The sequence below is a fragment of the Cupressus sempervirens genome, chromosome 6, assembly GCF_028749045.1.
Source record: "Cupressus sempervirens isolate cs-2001-9-10 chromosome 6, ASM2874904v1, whole genome shotgun sequence".
NCBI lineage: Eukaryota > Viridiplantae > Streptophyta > Pinopsida > Cupressales > Cupressaceae > Cupressus > Cupressus sempervirens.
The window spans coordinates 673,259,743-673,287,715 of record NC_143123.1 but is presented as its reverse complement, the minus strand read 5'-3'; the positions used below and the strand labels follow the sequence as shown (position 1 = coordinate 673,287,715).

The 27,973-nt window shown below is 36.3% G+C and overlaps 1 protein-coding gene across 1 annotated transcript in view; it reads right to left on the bottom strand.

Moving 5' to 3' along the window:
* LOC149553981 (indole-3-acetaldehyde oxidase-like) overlaps window positions 1-27,973 on the bottom strand; it is a 222,127-nt gene that overhangs the window by 151,805 nt on the left and 42,349 nt on the right. The window contains exons 3-5 of the mRNA XM_089789312.1: window positions 23,996-24,255; window positions 23,574-23,783; window positions 23,165-23,383 (exon numbers count right to left, since the gene is read on the bottom strand). Coding sequence (XP_089645438.1) covers window positions 23,165-23,383; window positions 23,574-23,783; window positions 23,996-24,255 — 689 coding nt within the window. The remainder of the gene's footprint in view (window positions 1-23,164; window positions 23,384-23,573; window positions 23,784-23,995; window positions 24,256-27,973) is intronic.

Here is a 27,973-nt window from a genome sequence, read left to right as displayed (position 1 = left end):
ATGGCCTCAAGAAACAATGGTTCATAGAAGGGTTGAAAGTTGAAACCCTCTCTAAAAAAGAAGAACATCATTCTCCTCCCCCACCCCTGCCAAAAAAAAGGCATCTGCAAGTGAAAACACTTCGGTAGTTAAATTGGAGTATTGAACAAAACACTTATAAGTGATTTCGTAGGCACAAAACGACAAAAGAGAGAACATTATTGATGGAGACTGGAGCAGCAAGAAAGAAAAATCGTAAGTAGTTACAGTTGACCTGTTAGAAACAATAGTCCACCAAGATAACTGAGAGGGGGGGTGAATCAATTATCCAACAATTAATACATTTATCTTCTTTAAACAAACTTAACCATTCAACCAAAGTAAACAGCAACCATAATAAGATGCACATAGACAATTACACTAGATATGTTAACTAGGGAAACCCTTGATCAAAAAGAAAACCTTGGCAAGAATGATGCCCACAAGATGATGTACTAATATAAATATTCCTTATTAGAGGATGGACCCTGTTAGGAATCTATTACAACATTTAGTACATAGAGTCCCTGTTAGGAGACTTTGAATCTCTGTTAGGAGGTTCCAACCCTATTAGGAGTTGTAGTACAATGTATGCAAGATGAGCCCACTGCTCAAACATGCAATTTCAATTGCAAGAAGAACTCGCTGCTCAAACATGCAATTTACTGTTATGTTCTTCTTTCCTTTGTTCTGTCAACCGAACCAATCACTATCAGACCTTGTAGACTAGATCACGAACCTCAGATCCAAATATCAAACCTCAAATCACTCGACAAAACCTCGGCAATGAAATTTCCTTCACTTCCACTCTGCTCTGTTCAACTTCGCATTCTGCACTTGTACTGCTTACACAATTACTTTTCATGTCATTTTCATATATCCATGATAAAGGAAAATGTCTTTCCTTTATACCGCATCCTTAAAACAATTCCCTGAGTCGACTGTTAGACCTTCTCAATTAATCATTGTAGGACCACATTAAGAACATGTTACACTTAGCGATAACATTAATCTTCTAACTTACAACTTGAATATCTTTCTGTATACGTAATATTATGACAAGCGAACTTAGTCACGTCATCACCAACATGTCTTCTTCACATCTTCAACCTCGATTCTCAAAATAACAATTCTGCTAGGAGATATAACAAGTTTACCAGAACATGCCTCTGTAAACTCTATCTCAGAACAGACATCACCAAAACTTACATAACTTCTTCTAGACTTGTCATTTCTTCTTCCGACATTAACTGCGTATACCAGATACTCAAATGTATCTCCCATAACCTCAGATAGTTAGAATGTATCTCCCATAACCTCGGATAGTTAGAATACTTAACTAGTCATCCGTACCAACTTGATCTTTCCGCTATTCTTCTATCAAATACCACAGAAAATTGTTATGTTGACATCAATAACAAACTCAGTCATGAATGTAACATATCATCATAGTAGCATATCTACAATACTCCCTCATAGGAATATCATCAACATTCATGCTTTCAACAATCTCGCAACAATCTCCCCCTTTGGCATTGATGGCAACATAGATGAAAAACATCTAGTTCCAAGAATACGAACAAAAGATTGTTCATCTTCTTTTCAAATCCTTTTCACCAATCATTCTCCCCCATTGATATACCTCAATGTGTTTTCTGTCAAACTGTCATTCCATGATGTACTTCTTCCGAACATACTGTACTCATGCCAAACTTCTCCAACTGTCATGCTGTACATCTTTCAAACATGTTTTTCATGCCGAACTTCTCCCACATTGACATCAATGTCAAAGGTTTCAACAACCAACTTTACTGCATCAAACTCTGCAACAACTGATTCTTACTTAGCTCAAGTGTTCAAAGACACTATTCATACCAACATTCAACAAGAGTCCTAGATGACTCTATCCATCATAGATACTCCCCCATACAGGAAGCATCAACATTCAATCCAGACAAGAATGGTGCTCTGTTACACTGGATTGATGCACTCTTGCATCTTCTACTCTGATGTAGGAAGGGACATAACCCCTAGCATTCCTCGCAAATACTCAAAAGACCCTTTTGGAAGAGGTTTAGTGAATATATCTGCAATCTGCTCTTTAGTGCTCACATACTTCAATCTGATTTCCTTTTCTGCAACTTTCTCTCTCAACATGTGATACTTAATAGAAATATGTTTAGTCTTAGAATGCAACACTAGATTCTCAGACATATTTACTGTGCTTGTGTTGTCACAATGTATAACAACATGTTCATTGATTTCTATCCTTATATTCTTTAGCATCTACTTTATCCAAACAACTTGATTACAATTGTTTGTTGCTGCAACATATTCTGCTTCTGCTGTACTTTGTGATGTACAATCCTACTTCTTGCTCAACCAAGAAACCAATCTTCCTCCAAGAAAGAAGGCTCCACCACTGGTGCTTTTTCTGTCATCCATACTGCCTGCCCAATCAGCATCAGTATAAGCACTTAGAGTAAAATCATTAGATTTGTCATACCACAATCCAAACTCAGATGTTCCCTAAATATCCTTTTAGCTACTGCATTAGTGCTTCTCTAGGATCAGCTTGGAATCTTGCAACAATTCCAACTGCATTTGCTATATCCGGCCTTGTGTGAGTCAGATATTGCAATCCTCCAATCATAGATTTGTACTTCTTCTGCTCAACAGTAGGTATCTCATCCTTTGTAGATAACTTGTGTCCAGTTACCATAGGTGTTCCAACAGGTTTGCATGTTTCCAAACCGAACCTTTTCAGTAAATCCTTCAAGTACTTAGTCTGAAAAATAAAGATTCCTTTTTTATTCTGTACAATCTGTAATTCTAGAAAGTATTTCATCTCTCCTATCATACTCATTTCAAATTCTTTCTTCATCTCTTCTGCAAACTTCTCACTTTCTTCATGATTTCCTCCAAATATGATATCATCAACAAATATTACCAAAATCATCAAACCATCATCAATTTCTTTCCAATAGAGATTACTATCTGCCATACCTTTGCTATATCCAAGCTTTGTCAAATGCTTGTCCAACCTTGCATACCAGGTTCTAGGTGTTTGCTTTAAGCCATACAATGCTTTCCTCAATCTACATACTATGTCCTTGTCCTCTATCAAAGGATAACCTTCAGGCTGCTCAATGTATACTTCTTCTTCAAGTTCTCCATTAAAAAATGTTGACTTGGCATCCATTTGATACACTTTGAATTTCTTCTGTGCTGCATAGGCTAAAAATAATCTTACTACTTCTATTCTAGCCACTGGAGCATAGGTCTCCTCATAATTTATTCCTTCTTGTTGTGAGTAACCTTTACATACCAATTTTGCTTTGTTCCTTACAACTTCACCTTGTTCATTCATCTTGTTCCTGAATACCCATTTAGTTCTTGTCACATTCTTGTCTACTGGTCTGGTAACCAATTTCCATGTCTCATTCTTTACTATCTGATCCAATTCCTCTTTCATGGTTTGTTTCCAATAATCATCTTTACATGCTTCATCTGCATTTTTATGTTCAACTTGAGATATCAAACATAGTTCTTCATTGACTCTGATTCTTGTCATCGCACCTTTATCTTTGCTTCTGATGATCTATTCGGATGGGTGATTCTTTATCATGTTCTTTCCTGAAGTAGGAGTTGCTATCTCAACTCTTGGCTCTACTGAAGGTTTCGAGCTTTGTTCCTACCTTGGCTCTCCTTCATTCTGCAAATCATTGTTAGTCTCAAGAAATACCTCATCATTCCTTGGCTTAGTAACAATATCATCATCTAAATTGTAGTCAATTATTTTCTCTTGTATTCTGAATTCTCATCAATTCTTACATTTCTACGTTCCATAGTAGTCTTAGTTCTCTGATTATAACATCAATAAGCCTTGCTTTTCAATGAATAACCAAGAAACATACCTTCATCACTTCTAGCATCAAACTTACCAATATCATCATCTCTTTTGATATAACACTTACTCCCAAAAATTCTGAAATACTTAACTGTAGGTGAGTGACCAAACCACGGTTCATAAGGAGTCTTGTTTGTGTCTTTCCTAACTTGCACTCTATTCATAGTGTAGACTATTGTATTCAAAGCTTCTCTTCAAAATGTTTTGGATACATCATTCTCAGCTAACATAGCTCTTGCTGCTTCTGTAACTGGCCAGTTCCTTCTCTCCGCAATACCATTTTGTTCAAGGGTTCTCAACTCAACTCTTTCTTTTGCTCTAGGATCAGATCTCAGTTCTTCAATCTGATTCCCATTCTGCAAATCATTGTTAATGATAACTTCCACATTTTCATGGTTAGCCTTTGGATCAATAATAGTTACCAAAGCTATCTCTTCTAATACTTCCTCTTTCTTAACCAAAATATCCTTATCACAATCGTTCAAGAATCTTTCCATACTTGATTTAAATTCTTCATCATCATAAAGAAAGAAAACTCTTTCTAGTTTTCCTTACTCTTAGGGCATGTAGATGAAACATGACCAAATTCCTTACATGTCCAACAAACAAAGATTTTCATACCTTCTTTTTCTCTTTCAATAAGTAGACCAATACCTTCCTTGATCATCATGTCTTCTTCGGTTCTGGAACTTATACCTCTATCCAGAAACTCAGTGCTCAATTTTGTACACAATTTTGATCTCTCATCAAGAAGCTCCATCTTCTGGGTGTCGAAATTTCCTCCATCAGACTCAGGACTATCTTTTATAGAATTAACTTGCCACTGATCTCCCAAAGTTGTTAAACTTTATCTTCAAGGACCTGATGCTCTGATACCAATTGTTAGAAACAATAGTCCATCAAGATAACTAAGAGTGGGGGGTGAATCATTTATCCAACAATTAATACATTTATCTTCTTTAAACAAACTTAACCATTCAACCAAAGTAAACAACAACCATAATAAGATGCACTTAGACAATTACACCAGATATGTTAACTAGGGAAACCCTAGATCAGAGGGAAACACCCAGTGGGAATGATGCCCACAAGATGATGTACTAATATAAATATTCCTTGTTAGAGGATGAACCCTATTAGGAATCTATTACAACATTTAGTACATAGAGTCCTTGTTAGGAGACTCTGAATCCCTGTTAGGAGATTCCAACCCTGTTAGGAGTTGTAGTACAATGTATGCAAGATGAGCCCACTGCTCAAACATGCAATTTACTGTTATGTTCTTTCTTTTGTTCTGTCAACCGAACCAATCATTGTCAGACCTTGTAGACCAGGTCACAAACCTCAGATCCAAATATCAAACCTCAGATCACTCAACAAAACCTCGGCAATGAAGTTTCCTTCACTTTTGCTTTGCTCTGCTCAACTTCGCATTCCGCACTTGTACTGCTTACACAATTACTTTTCATGTCATTTTCGTATATCCATGATAAAAGAAAATGTCCTTTTATACCATGTCCTCAAAACAATGTCCTCATGCCAAATTATTAATGATATTCACCACTTACTCAAAATGTTTAGATATCACATTTGATATCAAGAGTATTGGCCTCCCAGAATATCAATGATATTCACCACTTACTCAAAACATTTTTAGATACCACATTTGATATCAAGAGTATTGGCCTCCCAGAATATCAATGATATTCACCAAGTACTCTAAGAGTAATGGCCTCCTAGAATGTTGAGATGTAAGACATTCACCATTTACTCAATTTATTTCATCTCATTATACAAGTTGATTGTAAGATCGTCACCTTACAACAACTTCTCCCAAATACAAGTGATGATCATTTGGAAGTCGTCACTTCCTCATGATATACATAGGGGATAGGCCCATATAAAAGTCACATGGTCACAGTCCTCTTGACTATGAAGAACTTATTGATTATTAGAGAAACTAGTTCAACATGGTTTACTCCCTCTCAATCAATAAGATCGGGGTCACTAAAGATTAACCAAATAGCATCCTCATTCTTCTCCCTCTCTTTCAAGATTTCCTCAAATGAAATGTTAGGCTCCCTCTGAATTTCAATCTCCCTTTTCCTACAATAACATTCTCAGACGAAAAGATCAAGAGAAATAACTCATCTATAAAAATACAAATTAAACAAACATCTTTGTTAATAGAGAATTTATCATACATACCTTACAAAGGGTCTACAATACCGTTATGATACCAAAAATAGGAGCAAATTGAAAATAGTAATTTTCACTTTTATTGAAAGCATTTGACTTGTCAAAGTGGGGCCTCGAGTACTCTCATAATAGTCAACACACAAGGTGTTCAAAGATCAAAGGTTTTCACTATATTTGATGCAAGCAATTGTATCATACTCTTATCTTCTTTCCCAAAGTATATGAATTTGTCAGTCTTCCTTCTTACTCTGCCAAAACTTAATCCCCTATGTACATCGGATTCCATACCCATAATGTAAGATCCATTCATCTCTAGGTTAAGTGGAGGATTAATAGGTCTTGGGAAACATTACTGGACTCGACATAGTCATCCTTAGTTACCTGTAAACACTCATGCCTCATATTTGTGTAGGTTGATGAGAGTCACCAATAAACACGCATGCCCCATATTATCTTTTGAGCTAACGGTATTATCTGCCTCCATTCATCGATATTTGACTAGGTTCTCCTTCATTCCCATCCGTCTTCCCCCTTACTCTTCATACTTCTCCAAGCATCACATTATGTTTGCTAATACGTGCATTTGATACTGCGTAATTACTATGCTCCATTACTTGTGTAAGCAGATGTATTTCAATTGTGTGAGGCAGTAGCTCCAACTTTTGTGACGTGATTTAAGAGCAATTTTTTGGTAGTCTTACAAATTTTCACCTGTGCTCTCTCGTGCTACCAGTGGCGCGCAATGATAGTTCTCTACTTCAAAATGAGCATTCTACCATCAAACACAAACATGGGCTTAATACACAAAAATAAAAGCTTGCAAACTCATCTAAAGAATCCGATAAAATGAGCATTTCTTATCATTTCTCCCTTATCGTTTCGCATTGCCTTCATAAATTGCACCATCCAAATGCTCGCATCTACTGCTAGTTTTCTTCCAGCTAGGGTTTCAATAGATACCCATCTACCAATGGAATATAATAATTCCCATAAACCCTGCACTCCCATGGCTTCACTTTGGTTTTTTCTTTGCGGTTACTATAAAGGAAATTTACGATAACAATACATACAACATTTTTCATATTAAGGAGAAGCATTGAACTATTCTCCCTACAGTGGCTATGAATTTTAATTTCTGAGACATTGATCACCATTCACAATAGCAATACAGACCAAAAAAATTGATCTCTTGAGTTATAACATTTCTTCACTACTGAAGCCCTATAGGCTGGTAAAAAACATGCTCTGATACCATGTTAAGTTTCCAAGATCTGCTGCAAATGTAATGGCATTGCCTTGTAATCAGGTATATGTTTTCCATATGCAACATCCTCTCATTTATATTGAGTATGAGTAAATGAATAGACATGTCTATTCATTAAACAGATAATTAATAATAATAAAATATAATTATGTTATATATATATATCAAATAATAAGCTTATATCTCACATAATATAATATCTCATATATAATTATATGAATAACCATAAAGTTATCCGACAGAAGCTACCAAACATTAACAGAATGGCTTTCTTTTGTACACCATTGTACCCCACTTCATAGTAAATGTTGTCTTGAATTGATCCTTAGCTTTCACCAAAATCTGGTTATACCCAAAATATCCATCCAACAAGCAAAACCGCTCAACTCCTGATACATATTACAAAATATGTTCCATTGATGGAGTAGATACCTATCTTTCAGTGAAACTCTATTCAAATCCCTGAAATCTACACACAACCTAAGTCCTTTGTTCTTCTTTCCCACAGGACTAAGTTTGCAACCTAGCTGGTATGCTTAATAGGGATAATTATTCCACACTCTATCAATCTAAAATCCTTCTTATGCATTAATGGCTCTAATCTGGGATTGACTGGCCTTTGATTCTGCCTAACAGGCTTGGCTGTTGGCTCCAACTCTATGGTATGTTGTGCAACCTGTGGGTCAAAACCTTTTAAATCACTATACTCCCATGCAAAAACGTCGTTGAACTCTTGAAATAAATGAAGGAATGACTGCTTCTCATCAGAAAAAGTTACTTTACCAATTTTAAGGTTCTTTCCAAGTGCAATCTTCATATTGATTCTGTTGTACCAGCAGGTTAGCTTTACCAGTTTTCATTTGGTCATCTGAATTGAAAATACTCTCTAGAGTGCCTACCCCTTAGGCAGCTTGTTATTTTTAGATGCAATATTTGATCTCCATATTGCTCTTTATATCTCTGTTGGTTTGAACAAGCAAAAACATCTTCAAACAAAAATTGCAAAATTTGTTCATCTTTGAAAACCTACCAATTGATGTTGTTGTCAAGTAGTGAAGGTTTGATAAGGATCTGTCTTAATGTTATTTGGGATGTCGTATTGGACTCCCACAACTACCAACCTATCAGCATCTTGGTTTTTACTTCTTAAGATGACAAGTATGTTGAAGGCGTCAAAATCTTCAAGGAGATCCCAAACTTTGTGCCTATAAGACTTGAGAACATCATTTTTAACAATATTCAAACATCTAACTTGATTTACCACTAATTCACTGTCACCATGCACCTTTAAACACTTTATACCATGCTTTCTTGCCCATTCTAAACCCTGAATACAGCCTTCATACTCTTTTGTGTTATTTGTACATGAGAAACTGAACCTGAAAGTAGCATAATACTTTTCTCCTTTAGGAGAAACTAGCATTGCACCTCCACCAGCCCCCCGTTTACTCCTTGAACCATCAAAAAACATATGCCAAATCTCACTTTGATGTTCAAAATTAGCCTTTGTCACTTTCACCAAATTTGGCATAACCATATCAGCCTCTTGAAACATATAGTTGCCCATACTAGTATCTATTACTAAATCACTTTCAACATGATGAGTACAACTTTTAGCCCATTCATCTAAAAGTATATCGGGAATTCCAGCAGTGGATGTATGTGAAACAGTGGCAGCATGTTCATCTTGTTCAAAATGACAGTTCTCATTTATTACACTAGGTACATACAGTTCTATATTGTGTTTTGCAAGTGACTCAGACTTTATATTTACTTTTGTTTCATACCTTGTGCGGAAAATCATGTGAGACCAATCAGATGAGAGATAACCCCCTATCTTAGCTGTAAATTCTCATGACAAGCAAAGTCCAAAATAGGGAGGCAAATCTTTCACATATATGTCTTGTGGAATAGAGAAAGCATGGTAGGCCTGCAAGGTCAAACTAGCATCTTTTATGAGGCCTATAGAGTTCACAAATGTGCCATCTAACTGGACTTACCCCTTTTCTATGGGCTCATACTTCAATCCTAACTGATAGCTAACCATTTAGGCATTACAGAAAAAGTGGCCCCACTATCAACCATACAATTATGCACTAAGTTCTTACCAATAATCAACGAAACATAGAACGAAGGTCTTACATTCTTACCTTGAACTGTAGTATTTGATTTTTTGTTCACTTCCTTTTCTTGCTCAGCATTTGTCGTCACCACCTTTCCATGATCACTAGCAGCTTGCTCTTATGTGTCTTCACCACTCAATGCCTTCTTCAATATTTTAGTTTGTCCGGGAATGGATAGGGAATCCCACATAGTCATTATTTTCATGTTGTCCACGATGTTGTAAGGCATAGCAGGATGCATCTTTTGGTGTATCTTAGTAGCAATCAGGTCTATATCTTCTTGAGGCTGATTGCTGGTTGGCTGAATCGAAGGCTTCTGCAAGATACTTGTATTAGGTATAGGTGATGATCCTGCAATTGTAGCTCCTTTATCTTTACTAGTTGTTTGCTCTACTTCTAAAGCTCTTTTCTTTGCTTGAGTGTATGTTATTATTGCTGGATCACCATTCACACCACTGAATTCTTCACCTTGCCAATTTAGGAATGCTGCCTCATTTGGATGTATATCCGGTTGTTGTTCAAGTATAGGAGTAGATGCGTCAGGTTGTGTGCTTACAGCACTATCGACCATAAGCGCTTGGTTGATCACTCCATTCAAATAAGTTGCTTGATATGTGCTTGAGTGCATGGATAACACCATTCATAATCTACTGCAAGATTATTTTGAGCTGGAACAATATCTTTCACCGGATTCGCTGCATTTAAAGGCCCTGGATTATATGGCTGAAATGGTCTTTGATTAACATTTTTTCGTTGTCCTTGATAATATCCTTGGCATGGCTGCCTATTCCACTAGTATTGTTGATTAAACCCTTGGTTTTGATATGGTTGATTTGCTCCTTGCTACTGCTGAGTATACTACTGAAACGGTAGCCTCGAACCTTGGTATTGCTGCTTTTTCATGTTGGTTAACTCATTCCCCAAGGTCTGCAAAATAGTTTCTATTTTTTGTTGGCTTCTTTTTATCTCTTGCAGCTCATTTGAGGGTCCAGCAATGGCATTTGTTTGATTCCCAACAAATTCCATAGCTCGAATAGCAAGTATTGCAGCAAGAGGGGGTATATATGTAATGGCATATTTAGCTGAATATCGAGAAAGTATGGATAGGAGGCCTAGGGGCTATCCTACTTGAATAATGCTATTTTCTGCCCTTATAGCTATACTATAGGCTTGAGGTAATGATTGACCTCCCATGGACTGTATCATTACTGATATATCACTATTGAGACTTTTCAAGTAATACAAAAATGCGTAATCAGCAAAAGGCCTTACCACAGCAGGTATCCTATTCCAGGTATTGTGGAATGGGATATTAAAATCCATCATTTTCTCTTGAGGAGCTCTCTTGATAGTGGTCAACCATTCTACTAATAGCAGATGGTCTGATTTTTCTTCAAAGAACTTGGTAAATGCATCTCCTAACTCATCCCAAGTGGATGTAGATGCTACAAGTAAACTTTTGAACCATTCTAACGCCTTTTTGAACGACGCAGATAACAATCTTATAGCCACATTCTCTTGAGTCACATGGTGAACATTACATGGTGTTGCTACATCTTTTATATGCTCAAAACAAGTAATTTGCCCTTCTCCTGTGAACTTCGGCAGTCCTTTCAAAGCGGTTAATGGTATATCATTATGTTGTTGGAGATTCAAAGGACTGCCTTTATCAAAAGGTACCAAAGCAAACGCTCTTGGCGCAACCATATTATGAGGTTGTGTTGATGTGCTCACTGAAACTGAGCTTGTGCTTACTACTATAGTACTTGAAAATGATGAAAAAGTACTTGTACTTATAATAGAAAAGCTTACACTTTCCGTAGCAAAATTACTACTGCTGTTTGGGAAGTTGAAATTCCCAGGAACAGTAATGGGTGGCTCTTCTCTAACAGTTGGTGATGTTGAATGTCTTATAGGACATTCACTATGCAATGATCTTCCTCTTCAAACATATACTCTTGGAGGAGTTGTTTGAACTCTCTTTGCACGAGGAGTTTGATCAAGATTCCTTCCTTTCCTCTTGGGGGTTGACAACCAAATGTTCAAAAGACTTTGAGCTTCTAGCTTCTACCTTTTTCATATAAAGTTTTGCATTGGTCATTTTCCTTCACAGACGGAATCGCCAGATATGTTGAATCTTAACTTCTTCAATGGTGTATACTCGTAGCACATCAAAACAGCAAGAAATTCTGAAAATTCTGATTCTCGTCCCACCGGGTGTGCCAGTATTGTTGAGGCCTAAAATTTGCACCCTACTAAACTCAAAGAAATGAACTAGAAATTTCAGTCAATATTGAATCTCTCATAGGTGGTGGGATTTTCAAAGTTAATTAAGTGAATCTCCGAGTTATGGGTCGGCTCCTTATGATAGTCACCTAAGCTCTGGATATTGATAAACAAACTAAACTTGAGGGAAAAAGGGAAAGAGATGCAAACAAAAAAAAAAATCTGAACCTAAGCTAATAGGTGATACACCAAAACTTGTGAATATTGAACATACAACTGATAATAACTGGTAAGATCCTCCTTGTAGACAAAATACTTCAATCCTATACAAATTTGCATAAATGTTTCACAATAAGGTCCTGATAATGAGAGTTAACGAAAAGAAAGACATCCACATAACTATCTCAAAGTAGAAGACACGAACTATAACATGCAAACAAAGTACACCCTGCAACTAGGTGAGAGATGAGACAAAATAACAAGGAATACTAAGATTCACTTCCTACTTCATCAATCAAATATTCACACAAAGGAACAGAAAGAAAGAAGGTTAGCTTTCAGAAGGATTCTCCACAAATGATCCAATCAATATGTATTCAAAATCTAGAAAGTTGAGTTACAAAAAGATATCAAAAAATATACTAAGGACATAAAATGTCACAAAATCTTTTTTCTGTATAATCAGAACTGACAAACTGAAAGGAGTCCAAGAAGACTAAGTACAAACCCCTTGGGGTCAAATCCATGAGAAAAGCCTCCAAAATAGGAGTCATAACTACCAAAAATGATGACTAACTGCCCCATAAACTCCACTAAGTCATTATGAAACCCATGACTCAAGCCAAACTGCCCATAAAATGCTCCAACTGATCATAAAGACCCTCAAACTGACTGGGCAAAGTCAAATTCGACCCCAAACTGTCTCCTAAAAATACTCTTCATGACTTCAACCGATTTAGTTGAAAAATAAATCTCAAGAATGATTTAAGGACCTTGCATTTAAAAATAACAAAAACATAAGATAATTTATAACATATTATCTTACATTTTTATTTTACATTAACAAAATGCAAATACTAAAGCAAGGAAGCGCTTCAACCCATAAACATTTTTAAAATATCCCCTTAACACTTAGAAAATGAAATAAAAATCCCATGAAATGCACTCAAATTTCAAAAGTTATAGAATATGATTTGGGGCAAGATATATCGACAGTTTAACCTAAAAGACTTATTCATTTCACATATTGCATTTTCTAGAAAGCTTGAGAAGAATGGGGCCGCATAGATTTCTGGAAGTTTTCTTGGTGTTTGGCCGCCATTTTTGAGGCTAGATGCTTTGCTCTGTTTCTTGCGTCCAGCTTCTGGAGCATCCCTTTTGCATCCCTTTGTTGTCGAGCAACACCAAGTCATGGCTTTTGATGGATTTTTTGGAGCACTTGCAGCTCGATCCCTGCTTTTTTTGGGTGTTCTTTACTTGGTTCGAATAGCAATTTGCTATTTGCATCAACATTTTTGTTATTGCTCTTCATTGTGGTTTTAACCTGGCAACTTTGTAGTGCGACTTTCGTTTGTAACAAAATGATAGGAAAAAGTTGTCATTCTGTGAAGAAATTTGGAACATTTTCTGTCATAATCTCTACTAGCTCCAATTGGGTATTTTTGTTGCAAACGTGGCTTCATTTTTCTCTTCCATGTCAAACGCCACTTTTGCTTGCTACTGTATGTGACACCTAGACTAGAGTTTGCTTATGTGATGGATGCTTTGCACGTTTTTCTGCTCTTCTATGCTAATGTCTGACTCCTGAAGTGTAATGGATACCCCCAAAATCTACTTACAAGTATTCACAACTATATGGTAATTTTATCAAACACTTGCTTGTAGTCTCTGTTATATGCTACAACCCTTATGGCTCTAAAAAGGTGTCTATATCGTGTTGTGTTTGGCATGTAACATAAATATAGGAATTGAAAAAGCACAACATATATTGCAGAAATAACCAGCACACTATATTTATATTGATTTCCAAAATTTAATAACAAGTGCAAAGCTGACTCACTGAATACTCTAGCAATAAATTGAAACAAACATTGTTTACATCAAATAGTTGAGGGCGTGGCCCTTGCATTGACCCACTGCAAACAATATGCAACTGCTACAGTAACTTGCTACAATAACTCGGCTGCTACAGTGAAATTGCTACAGTGACACGGCTGCTACTGTGACGGCTACTACAATGACGTGTTGCTACAATGATACGGCTGCTATAGTGACACCTTGCCACAGTAACTTGCTACAGGAATTTGGTTGTAGCTAGAAATGCACCCAATCTACCGCATATAAAGCTGATAGCAATGAATTCCAAAGGCCAAACCCCAAGGGAATGACGTCTAGAATGTCAAATGAGAGGATAGACGTCCTCTAATGCCAAGAACAAATCTGCAACTCGCACATCCATTTTCTTCTCATATTCAACCTGCCTAACAAGGGCCACAAGTTATTTCTACTTCATAGGGTCGACCCACTTTTCACAAGCAATGTCGGATAATGTGTTCTAAAGTAAAATAAAATAAAATAACACCTTATGTCTCCCTTGGGCTTCCCTTTTCCAACACAAAACCCAACATGAATAATATTAAAGTAACACTTTATTATTTTCACATTTAATTTAAATGTTACTTTAATAAACTTCAGGCATTTAAATAAAATATCAATTGGGCTCAAAATAATGAGTGATAGCTCGTCGGAAAGCTCTCATCAAGGAGCATCAAACCCAATCACTAATTCTGACATCGCCCATGCCCTGCTAACTTACTAAAAATAGTAAGTTTTCCCAACACCATGTAAATCAATTCCGTTCTGGGCCGAATTGGAAATGACTAGGCCATAACATCTCAGGATCCCACTGACCTCTTCATTAGCCTCCGGAACCACGTAGAAATAGGCTAACGATCACACAACTGGACAACTGCTAAAGTGGGGAAATTACATGAAGCTGTAAGTTACATTTCATTCAAAGGACTTGTAGCAGATTTCTTTTGCAAAACGTGGATAAATACTTGTTGGGATTTAGGAAATATTACCATTTCTTCATTCCTCTCTCATATTCATGGGTATTTCCATTCTACTAGTGAATGTTATAGATCTTTAAATCTGTGCTTTTCCTATTGCAGTTGTACTCTTTCACTCTCTTGTTTGTTTGTAAAACCCCTTTAGCATATGCATTATACACATTTTTGCTAGGAAAATGATCTGGGTAGTTGAGATATGCATTGATAACATTGAATGAAAGCAAGTTTCAGAAAATATAACCATGTTTGCAAAAAATACCAGTTCTTCCTTGCTAGATGAAGCTCGGTTGTGATTTTTTTCTTTTCTTTTCACGGTAAATGCAAATTATGTAATAAAACCCATGATAGAATTTCATTGTTGTAGCTCTCTATCTTTAGAACTTTCATGCTAGAAGTATTTTGCAAATGAGACAACTTCATGTGGCTGGAAACTTCTTTATCTTTCTTGAATATAGCAAAACTTGCATCTTCTTCCTGTCTGGGTTTTCTTCAGTCTGAAATTCTCATACACTTATTTATCATTGTATGTATGCATATAAAAACTGATTTCGGAGTTTTACTTGAATACTTTGCTCATCTTCTCATAGCTTAAACCTGTAGATTTCTTGCACATAGATTATTGATATAGCTTCTATGTTATTGCTTTTCGCTCATTCTCTCTTGTCGTTGCAATAAATATGTTCCCATTGCTATTGTATACTTGCCTCTTTTATTGCTTTGACAGGCTGCCCTTTTCTGAATGTTGATGTTGCTTTCTATCAATAAAGTTGATGTAAGGATTTGTTATTCCCTTCACTTGGTTGATGAAGATCATTCCTCTTAGGAATCTATGTATTTTTTGTTTTGAAAGATTCGTAGCTTATTACTTCAATATTTTATTATTGTGAAGTTAAATTAAATTGATGAAAGCCTTTGCTACACCATATGTTGTTTCATCTTTTCAGCATAATATTGCTTGGTATTGGCTACAGGTAAAAACCTGTAACTTCTATTTTTGTTTGCTTATTAACTGAGTCCATATTTCATGTCTACTTGATGCCAATAACTTCCCAATCCTAACTCTTTGTTTGTTGAAGCAAACTGCAATTCACTATTTATGACGTTTCCTTTTCAGAATAGCTTCATCACTTGCTCGATATCAGCTCCTCTATCATGCAAATATCTCTTCATTTATTTTTGCAGTCTTATTTGTTGATTTCTTTCTCATTGTTGTTTTGAATTTTGTAGTTCATTGTTCTGTTGGAGACAACATAGCTGCTCTAAATCTCATCATGATGTTCACTTTATTTATCCGTTGCATTTTTTGATGGTATTCTCCTGTTCATGTCTTCACAACCTTGCTGATTGGATTGTGATTCTTCCATAAACTTTGCTGCCTATTTGTTCATTTTGTGACTGTAGCATAGCTGTAGTAAAAGGTTTCATTACTGAATATCTCCATTTTCTAGTTTTCTTTCACTATTCTGATCAGCTTCTCAAGTGATTCTATCTTTTATAGGAACATAAGGCTCAATAACCCTCATGGGAGCCTACAGTTATATACATGTACTTATAAAAGATAGGATGTTGTACAGGAGGCAAACATGTTAGTAATAAAACAGTTGACATGATCCTTTGCCTCTTTTACTATTGGTAGATATTTTTGTTCTAAAAGTGCATGATATGATGGTAGCATACATGTTTATGCATGAAGTGAGACATTCCATCATTGCTTAGATCCATTGGATCTAACACCTTTCCTTATGTCTACAAGATTTGAAAACTTGGAGGAGATATGATTCGGGGCAGCAAACAGACAGGACCGGACAAATGCAAAATGACCAGTCATTACAGGCAATGACTAGTGCCCTATGACCCTCTTTACTCTATGTTCTTTCTTTTATGTTATGTACTTTCATAGAGTAGGAATTTGTATCAGTAGTTATAGGGGTCACTCTCACGGTCAATTGTGTGAGAGAATTTTATTTTCAGCATTCATTTCTTTTCAGTTTTGTAAATATCAATTGTATCTATCATGATGAAAAATACAAGGACATTTTTACTCTATTCTTTCATTCTGAATGAAGTATGATTTAGCAGTTGAAACATGAGCTGAATGCAATAAAAATGTGTACTTCACCTTCCTTTGATCATTACTTAGCACTGAATTTTAACACGTGTTAAAATTAAGTAACCATTTGTATGGAGTATATTTTGGAAGGGAGTTCAAATTGGGTTCAAATTTTGAGAAAGTAGTACTTGGACTCGGATGAGCCTATAAGAATAATAAACATGCTAGATCCTATGAACGGGTCTGCAATTTGGAACTTCATCCTTGAGTCTAGAAAGATCATCATTAGGCACATAATATGGGAAGTCAATAATGGGACGAGTGCGTAGTTTTGGGAAGACTCATGGGATTGTCACCCAACTCTTTGCTTCCTTCCATAACCTTAAACCGTCAAGGAAGAGACTAGCAAATGCTGATGGTAAACAGAAATGGGAAGCCTCTATAGAGAAAACGGAGAAATTGGAAGCCTCTAGATGAATTGGAAGCCTCTGCAATAGTTGGATGGTGTTCATCTCTCACCACACATCCTATGCCACTAGAGAAATAGGGAACTACCCATAACCTTAAGCCTCCTCCGCTGACCAGGCAGACAATTTGTCTTTTGGCAAAATCAATACCATATAAATATGAAGGAAAACTGTTTATTTATTTCCAAAATAGTTCATACATCCTTTCATGTCCAATAGTCTTTAAATATATCCTTGGTTGGTTAAGAGAACCAACTGACACATCCCTTCACTACGGCTAACTACCCGAACCCCTTACTAACAATCATTAATCATAACTGTATTATACTAATGTTTTGTTATGACTCTACATTTTCCCCCCCAAAAGGAGTTGTCTTCCAGATGACTAAAGCAAAATGAACTAACCAATCCACACTTCTAATAGGGAGGGTGGGAAGACATCCCTGAAATGGAGGTATGTTGCTGCTGCCTTAAGAGCCATGAGTCTTGTTTTGCTGCCAAGTGCTTTGCCCAAGCTGTTTGAAGTACTTGCAAAGTGTGCATCCGATCCTTCTTTGTCAGTGTTGATTTCTTGGTTTGTGTCATCTTCTCCAACTCTCATTCATTTTCAGACTTTTACATCTCTACCTCCAAGAGGGCCCATTCTTCTCTGATTTTTGTTACCTCCACCTTTGCTTGTTACAGCTCCAGAAAAGTTGTCTTGAATACACCCTCCATTTGTGCTAACACCTACACAAGGAGCGGCCACACTATGTGTGTCTCCAGGAAGCGAGATGTCTTCCATTTCTCTATTTCTTCTTCCTTTCCAATTCCACCTCCCATCAGAGTCCTCCAATCTTCAATTACACCCATCATCTAAAAAAGCTTTGAAGTTCCTCACAGACATCTCGATAAAGATATGGAGTATAATCCTTTCAAAAGTGGTCGGTGTGCTACACAAACCAAACGACATCTAATTATACGCATATAATCCATCGTCCACTACAAATGTGGTTTTCAACTTATCCTCTTCAAGTATGCTAATCTGGTTATACCCTGAAAACCCGTCCATAAAGTACATTTCATAGCCTGCCACTTCTACCTGAATGCTATCTGCGAATGAATTGAAAAGGGATCTTTCACAGTTACTACATTCAGACATTTGAAATCTACGCAAATCCGAATTTGATTGCTTTCCTTTTTCAGGGATACAACTATAGGAGCGACCCGTTCACTAGTTTGTACCTTAAAAATGATATCGACATCCAACATCTTGGCAATCTCCTCTTGTAACTTAGTTGCATAGTTTATATTCATCTAGTAAGGTCTTTTACATATCATCCTGGCTCCTTCTATGAGGGAGATTTGATGGACACATAATTTTGGTGGTACTCCCTTCAAGTTCTTATACGTCTATGTCAACATGTCCTTGTACTCTAGAAAAATGCTAAAGGTTGTTGCTCTTAATGCTAGGTCCCAATCATCGCCAACAAGGATTTCCTTGGGATGATCTTCTTCCCCTAGGTTCATTCTTCTCAATTTAGGTTCTTCATATTTTACTTCGTTGTCCTTCTCAAATTAGTGGGTTGAAGTGTCATCTAGTTTGGTTGTACCGTCCATGTATTCCTCATAATTTCCTAGGTACTCTTCCTCGGGTTTTGTTTCCTAAATTTGCAGCATGTTACATTCTGGTTGGAAGACCTCATAATCTCACATTTGCCAATGAAACAACCTGTTAAGGGAACTCGTTTTGTCTTCCGAGAAATTCCCTAGCCATAATATGGCCTCTTCGTCAAGTTCTAATCCTTTACCTTTGTCTCATTCTTCCTCTTCCGCTTTTGAATATGAGGCCAACTCTTAACTCACCGTTTGGTTCCGAAGGTCAATTACATACGTTTGTCCTTCTATTTCACTGCAAAGAGTATTCTTCTTCCAATTATGATTTGCTTTGGTCATAACAAGTTGGCCTCTCCCCAACAGTGCATCATACCCTTTCTTTTCTTAAGCCAATACCACAAAGTCAAGGAAGAATTGTTGTATACCAATTACCACTTTATGTCCCATCAATGGTCCACTAGGCTTAATTTTGTGATGGTCAATTCTATGTTTACCATTGACTCAATTTGAAGTATGACCTCATTTGTGTGCATGTTTGATTCACTAAGTAGAAAAGAAGAACAAAGTTGATCATAATTCAATAAATTATATTGTTCGTCTAAGCCAATTAAACCAAAATCACATCCCATGTGTGCATCAATGCATGGCCCCTACCCACTGAACTGTGAGTGACCAGAGAGTTGGTTTTCCCAAGACCTTCCAAGTTTCTTAGGAAGGACGTTAACATCAAATCCTTTGTCCACAATAGTATTTGTTAGTTTACAGCCCATTATTTCCATTTCTATGACGGCAAGTATCCTCTCTACCCCTATCATGAATACAATATTGGTGTTGTTTTCTCCCTTCGCTTCCTCTTTTTCTCCTCCCTTGGTACAGTGGCTTGTAACATTTGTTGCAAAATATTAGTTTCTGATATTGATTTTAGAGGTAGGGGGTTTGTCGTACTCACTTGTCCTTCTTTCGTCATGGCCTCCTAAATATCTCTCCTTGCCTCCCTTAGTTTCTCCTTCTCCGTATTTGCATCGGGGTAAGTGAGTTTCTAGGTTTGGGTCCTTGTAATGGCCAAAACTTCCCTTCTTGGTTCTGAGATATCAATCATGTTTACACTTTTTTGTTGGGGACGGTTGGCATCCTCATGATTTCCAAGCCCACACCATTTGCATAACATCCCTCCACCTTGTCCTCCACTTTGATAGTCACGAGAAAAAATGGCCCCATTCATTACATCTTCTGCATTGGATCATAGGGTGTCCCCTGGTATCATACTTGATGCGGCTCCGAGGTTTATTAGAATCTCTATCGTTATTACTTGCTCATCGATTGTTACGAGACCCTCTTGGTGATGCCTTCATGTTAGTGTTTCTTGGAGGTGTAGAGGGGGGTGTAGCTTGTTCACCTTGAGTGAAGAATACGTGGGTGCTCCTTGTCTTTAGGTTATAAAGGCATTCCTTAATAGAATGTCTTAATACCTAGCATATATCATAGAAAGCCTTCTTTAGACAATTGGCTTTCGTGTGTCCCTCCATCTGGTAGTCCGTGCACCAAAGTTCCTTCCCTTCTTTTGTGCCTTCCTTTTCAACTGACATTTCCTTCATCATTTGCATCATGTCCCTCCTTAATGTTTGGATTGTTTTGGATTACTATTCCCCACTCTCTCCTTCCGTACTGTTGTTGTCACTCGCATGCTTTCTTCCTTTTGAGATTTTATTTTTGCTTTTGATGTCCATGGCATGTGTGCAAGCATCCGCATAGGAGGATGGCAATACCACTTTCATCTTCCGCCATAGAGATCAAATTAGCCCTTTGATAAACCATCTTTTTTTTCAATCCGTCTGCTGATTTGTTTTCCAATTTGACTATTAACTCTTTCATTCTCCTGTTGTAGGCTCATACTGATTCATTTTTGGCTCGTCTGGTGTTATATGTTTATCTAACTATCTCATCATCATCACGTAATAGTCTAAATTCTTCTTCGAAATTCATTTGGAGGTCTTTCCATGTTGCTTTCTTGCCAGCCTCTAACTCTGTATACCAGCCAATGGCAATCCCCCGCAACGTTGTCAAGAATACTTTAACCACTCATCCTAAGAGTTTTCTCCTTTTGCTTTCCATATAGTTATACTCATCTTACAGTGACGTGATAGCTCGTTTGACCCATCACCTGTGAATCTAGGGAGTTTTTGTTTTTCTGCTATTTCAGCCATCTTAGTTCTCCGACTATTTCCTTGAGTGTTTGCTCCCTACGAGGTTACTTCTCCCCCTCCTTATGCTTCTTCTTATGTGTGACTAGAGCTTTCTTCGTGTTTTGGGCAGTAGTCCCTACGTGCTGGTGTTTTTGGGTCTATCCACTCAACCCTTACTTTAGATTCTTTCAAGATTACCAAGTTTGTTATTCCTCTTGTGGTGGTTTCAATTAAGCATTCTTCTAATTGGCTTGGTACCTTTGATTGACCAACAAGACCTTTTAGACAGTGACACCTTTCTTCTTGTTCCCTAGTACGTAAGGCCCATCATAGAGTAGCTTCCCCCTAAGTTCTTCTTCCTGATATCGCCTTGGATCTTTGTTTGGGATTAGGAGCATTAATTCTTTTGCTTCGTAGGCATCCTACATCTTGAATTTTCCCTATCCTAGGTTTTACATTGATTTCTCTTGGCAAATTGTTGGAGTACTTGTTGCCTCCATTGTTCACATTGCACTTCAGCTCATTCCTCCTTCAATCGTACAAGGCTCCTTGCCAGTAGTCAAGGCATTTGTCCAAGGAGATCACACACCGCTAATGAGACCGAGAGTTACTCCCATAACGTGCTCTCAGGAACTGCTCTCTCTCTCAGGCTTCCTTCCGCACACACTGGTCGATCCAAACTTCCCACACCTGCATCAAATCCTATGTTACTTGATCGTCCCTCATTACTTGTTCCTCCTCTACGTCATTGTTTGTGCCTAGTACTTGTTGTAGGAATGGGCGACCCATTACTCCATTACCTTTGTTGTCATAAGGCCTCTAGGTTCAAAACTAGGCAACCGCGCCAAAAATGTAGATGAATTATACCAAGAATTACCAGTGCATATATCTGCTCTGTTAATGCTCAATACCATCCACAACATATAATAGAATCAATACCATACTAATGCGAAGGAAAAAAGTTTCTAGATTTATTTCCAAAATAGTTCATACATCCTTTCATGTCCAATTGTCCTTAAATATATCCTTGGTTGTTTGGGAGAACCAACTCACACATCCCTTTGCTATGCCTAACTGCCCAAACCCCTTACTAACAATCCTTGATCATAACTATATTATACTAATGTTTTACTATGACTCTACAGGCTCATATCATGATGTTCCTAGATCTTAGGTTGACGTCTGCCTTGGATCACGTGTCATTTTAACAACTTGGCATCAAGATCCTTATGATCTAAATCTTGACCTATATTTTTGTATTACGTTTTCCTGTTCTTGGAAAATGTGATTGATCTGGCCCAACATGTTTCTTGTGAAGGCTCTATATATTAAAGCATTTGATCTTCATTTTGGCAGTGTGAAGTTGATGATAAGAAAAACCTTTTAGAAGGTTAATACTGGGGTTTATATCTGAATTTCTGTTTAAAAAGCAGGCATATTTTCCTATAATGTAAATTGTATGTTGCAGGCCAAATTTGTATGTGAATTCCTGATTATCTGTTAATGCGAACATCAGATTTGGCATGTTTTCAGTTCATTGTTGTCTCTGTTGTTGATCATTTCCACTGTGTGACTCAGGCTGCATGGTTAGGACCATCTCCATCGTGAAACTCCTGCCATGACTGCATCAAATGGTATCTGAGCAAGGTCGATGTTCCTCTGTTAGCAGATCTGTGTTCCTATATTACAAGTATGTTAGTGCACAAGGACTTCGCGTCATGGAATGTTTCAGAACAAAAGAGAACTTCAGAATCCTTGTTTTGAATCTCCTAACACTATCACACCTAACCAATTTTCACATTTCATTTATTCAATCGATTGATACTCTGTGAAGAGTATAAGGCTTTGCCAGCATTGTTAAGACAACTGGAAAACTAACTTGTTGCAACACAGAAAATATTGTGAATTCGTATCCCTGTAAATGAATGTCCAATGCATTATGCAAATGTATCTAATACAGGGAGTTGTATAACATTTGATAAAGGTAGCTCTATAAATAGTTAAAACAAAACAAGGACTAAAGTCTGAAATTAAAATTTCTGTGTGTAAGAACTTACGGGTACAGATCTGAAGCCCTTCCCACCAAATGCACCACCTACTCTTCTTGTTATAACCCGCACATTATGAGTAGGAATGCCTAGACACTTTGCAATAGTTTTTTGTGTAATATGAGGATTTTGGCATGCGCTATAAACTACCATGCACTCATCTTCATCTGGTATTGCTAACACAGTCTGGGTTTCTAGAAAGAAAAAATACTGAGATCCAGTTCTGACCTGTTGAAAGAAGTGTTCAAGTTAGATATGGTTCTCAAAAATTATTTCAAGTATATCTTTAGGATCCTTTGCTTATCATACTATCCTAGACCTTAAAATTAAAATGTGCTTCAATTGCTTTTGGAAAGAACAGTGCTGCAGGTTTTCAGTTAACCTTAGAACATAAAAATGAATATTTTGGACAAATTACCTCTGTAGATTCAATCTTAATATCTGCTTCTGACATTCCTTTTGCAAGATCTCCTACGGGCTTAGGAGCCAGCATTTTTGGGACTTGATAGAAACTACTTTTTGCTTCTGCATCTTCAACAGAGAGAACTGGAGGTCCTAATGTCTCGCAATCATAATCGACACTCACTTTATCAGCTGCCTTTTTTGCATCATGCCAAGTATTTGCAACCTACCAAAATGCATACCAGCAATGTAAACTTTAAGATAAAATTGTAAAGAAATAAAAAAATGCCATAAATTTCAATAAGAGGGATTTTGAAAGGTGAAATTCAATCAAACTCGTGATGGCCAGATGTTACAATAAAAGCACGAAAACAGTAGTCTGTGTGGAAATATAAACATTTTGACAGCTCTACTAGCAACGCCTTGCAACTTAATTACCATAAGTCCTATCGGTTGACCAAAGCACTCCACGGTATCTTCAGCAAACAGAATTTCTTCGTCAAAGAATCCATCGAGACTAATATTTTTTCCTTGTTGAGGGATATCACTATAACATATGTAGGAAACTACACTTGGAGATTCTAATGCAGCTTTTACATCAACCTTCTTAATTAATGCCAAAGCCTTTTTGCTGTAAACAAATGCCCCGTGTAGGCAATTTTCTGGAGAAGGAATGTCATCTACAAATACAGCTTCTCCTGCACATGTTGAGGCAAAGTCAGGTAATTCCATTAAAGCCCCTATTCACTAGGGACATAATGAGATGCAAATCCCGGAAAAATTAAGTCATAAGGCGTCATTTCATATTGGAAAAGTCAAGTCATAAGACATCGTATCACTAATTTTAATTTACTTACCAAACAAATTTGAATGATGCATTCACATGTCGCTCCGATATGAGCTGAAAATAGAGGTTTCTTTAATGTGCTACTGTATGTTTTCCTAATTCATTTACTCACAGCATATAGCAATAATGAACTGAAATTTCAACAGCTGCTTATCTAATGGTCGAATTCGTTTCTGCCCTATGCAAAACTTATACCGAAAAATTAATACCAGCACTGCTCCCAGGAACATTACAGAGATGAGCTGGAGTAGACTGTATGACGAACGGACTCACAAAACATGGAAATACGTGAAAATTTCATGGCTCACTCAGAAGTGGTGTTGCGCTCTAAAAATTAATTGACGAAATGATAAAAATAAAAATGCCTGTCGATATTATTTTAATGTTCATTGATGTTTGAAAACATAAGAAACCCTAGATAGATATTACAATGTTAACAAATGACCAAGTTGTAGAACAGAGTAGGACACAAAAGTGCATTCAGGTATAATGGAGGAGTACTGTGATCTGCCTCGAATTTCATTACCTTTAAGAAGCAATGTTTATTATAAAACATGGGTAGAGTTTACCTCTATTTGAATACAAAAACGACTTTAATGCTGACGCATGTTTGATAATGTGTTATCGGAATCGACCAGAGATAAGCTGGAGACATCGGAGGGCTCTTATTAAGGTTCTTCGCACGGTCGATAGGCATAAACCATCAAAGGTTCTTCCTTGATGAAGCCATGGCAAGGCCAAGGAAGATGTCACAATCTTGTATCATAGAGAGGATGACAAAATTTACAGGTGGCGACCACCGCAATTAGATATGAAACTCGCTATCTGTGCATCGTCTTCTCGTATTTAATCGAGTCATTTGTAATAACTGCAAAATTTTGCGACAGGCTTGGAGGTTGTCGGCGGCAATATTAGTACAGTAGCGCAATCAGTTAAACGCATTGCAATTGTGCCGTTCCATCAGTCCTGCCCGCCAAAACATCAAATTCGCGCGATTCAAGTTTTTTAAGTCGGCCATGAGCTTTGAATCCGCGAGATTTGTTTCATTGACATAATCGAATCTATAAATCTTCCTATTCTTTCCGTTTGATTTGTTTCCTTTAATTTTCCCTCCTCCTCCGTCGACTGTGTCACTATTTCCTTTGCGATAGTTGTTTTTGGGCATTATATATTGCCATAGTTGTTTGGGATTTTATTTGGCGATGGTGATAATGGCTAATGATTGAAGGTTTTGACACATTATATTGTGCATTCTTTATAGGATTTAGTAAGTTCTTCTTCCTCTTAAGCTATTCTATATCCAGAGATTGTAACTGTTATATAGTTTTCATTTCTTAATTTTTAAATTTTTTCGTTTCTCAAATGGTGCATTTTCTATATCCAGGGATTGTAATTGTTTCCTTTCTCAAATGGTGTGTTTTCTATTTAAAAATCTTCATTTCCCCCTCCTCAAATGGTGCGTTTGCTAAACTGACTAGAACTTATCGTTGACAGAATAGGAAAACATTGGCAATTTATTTTTCTTTCACCTGCTCTAATTTAAAGGTTTTGATACTATTAGATGGGCAATGAAACAAATCTGGATGCTTTCCCTACCAACACTGTATTTTCAAGTTTTTTAAGTCGGCCATGAGCTTTGAATCTGAATCAACAAGCAGGCAGCGGCAAACATGCAGAACAAGTGAATGACGGATTCTTTAGGGGCGCGGCTATGTTCCAGAAAAATACACCTTTCTCTAAAATTGTTTCTCTGCGATAGGAAAATAGAAATACGATGGATTTTGTTGAAATTTAATCTGAAAAATATTAAAAATTTACTTTGGTGCATTCTTCTAGAGCATAGCCAGCGCCATTCTATAGGTAGAATTTCTTTTATGTTGGCTTCCTCTTCATAAATTCCTTTATTTTATTTTTCACTTACCATTAACTTTTCAAATTTCTAATATTAAAAAAAAAGTAGTAGTTGCATAGGACCATCAACTTCATAAATTATTCTTAAAAAAATAAATAGTAGTAGAAAATATTTGACTTTTAAGAAAGTGAGATAATTTGTAATGTGTTTATTGGTCATTTAAAGGTTATTAAAAATACTTTGATTTATGATTTTTTTTTTAAAAAAATTAATTAAATATTAAACAATTTTAAATTTTAAAATATTTTGCAAATGCAAAAAGATGTGGATGCAACAAATTAGAAAGTGGATGAGTAAATAGAATATTCATTTCGAAACCTATTCTATTTTAAAATCTATTCCATAAATAACAAAGAAATTAAGGTCTTTGTTATGAGAAAATTTTATAAGAGAAATTAGAAAAATAGACTTGGAAAAAATAATGAGTTCAATCTCACAAGTGCTCAACTTCAAAAACCGTACATAAGAACTAACATAGGGTCTTGGCCTTTTTTAGGTTAAGTAGCTTCGTAGAGTCCTAAACTTCATTAGGCTTAGTTGCATGGGTTAAACGTCTCCATCTCACTTTTATAAAGTAGATTACAATGATTTTTTTATTGTTATTGAATAATGTTGATTACAAAAAAAAATGTCAACAAGTAGAGCTTCAAAAGAATATTAAAAAAATAACTTTACAATAGCTTTTATATAGTGAATTACAAATATTTGAGTTAGCATATATCTAAACTACAACCTTTCTTGACCTAAACAGTCACGTTCAAGAGGCTCCATCAAATTTGGGCCTGCCTCCAAGGATTTGAACCTTCATGAATGGCTACTACATCTCATACAATCATCCTCACCAATTAAACAACATCCCTTTGGCATTTTCTAGGACTTTGAAAAGCATATCATCAACAAAATATTGATTATTGATTATTGATTATTGGAGATTCTAGGTGGTTGGTGGAATAATCTAAACTAAAAGGGAAAGTATTTATTGATCTCAAGTTCTCCTCACAAATCAAGCTATGTTGTATGCAATATATAGATTTATTTTGATAATTTATGAATTAAGTGTTTTAAGTGCATATGTGTCTCTTTCTTAATGATAATAACTTATAGACCTCATTCACTTGTTTTTTGAAGCCTATTGTTGTGAATGAACATCGTCATATAGAGGAACACATATAAGTGAATATATAGAACAATTTTATATAGTTTATCTTTTGAATAATGATTTTTTAAACTATAATTTAAAGAAAAAAAAATTAGATAGGGATAAGTTTGATTGACTCTAATAGGAAAATATGAGAGGTAAGACTAAGTTTTGCTCGGTTCTAATATGATTAAATTATAACTTTCAAAGTTTTTTGTAATGTTACTTTTAAGGACAGACACTTTGCATGTTACTATGTATGTAATTATTGAATCCACCTTCTGTCTTCTAACTTGAGTTTCCAATGTATAATTATGGTTTTGTGTGTAAATAAATTTTTTTAGGCAAAGGTCTAATATTCCTAGACTAAATATAGTTAATTCAACATATCATTATATAAGTATATTATAATTTTGATTTAATACATAAAGAAAAATAACTAGTGACATTTAATCCTAAATGGTTTTTTTTATACCTTTAACTTGCCTTTAAAATGCAAAGTTTTTTTTTTTAAATAAC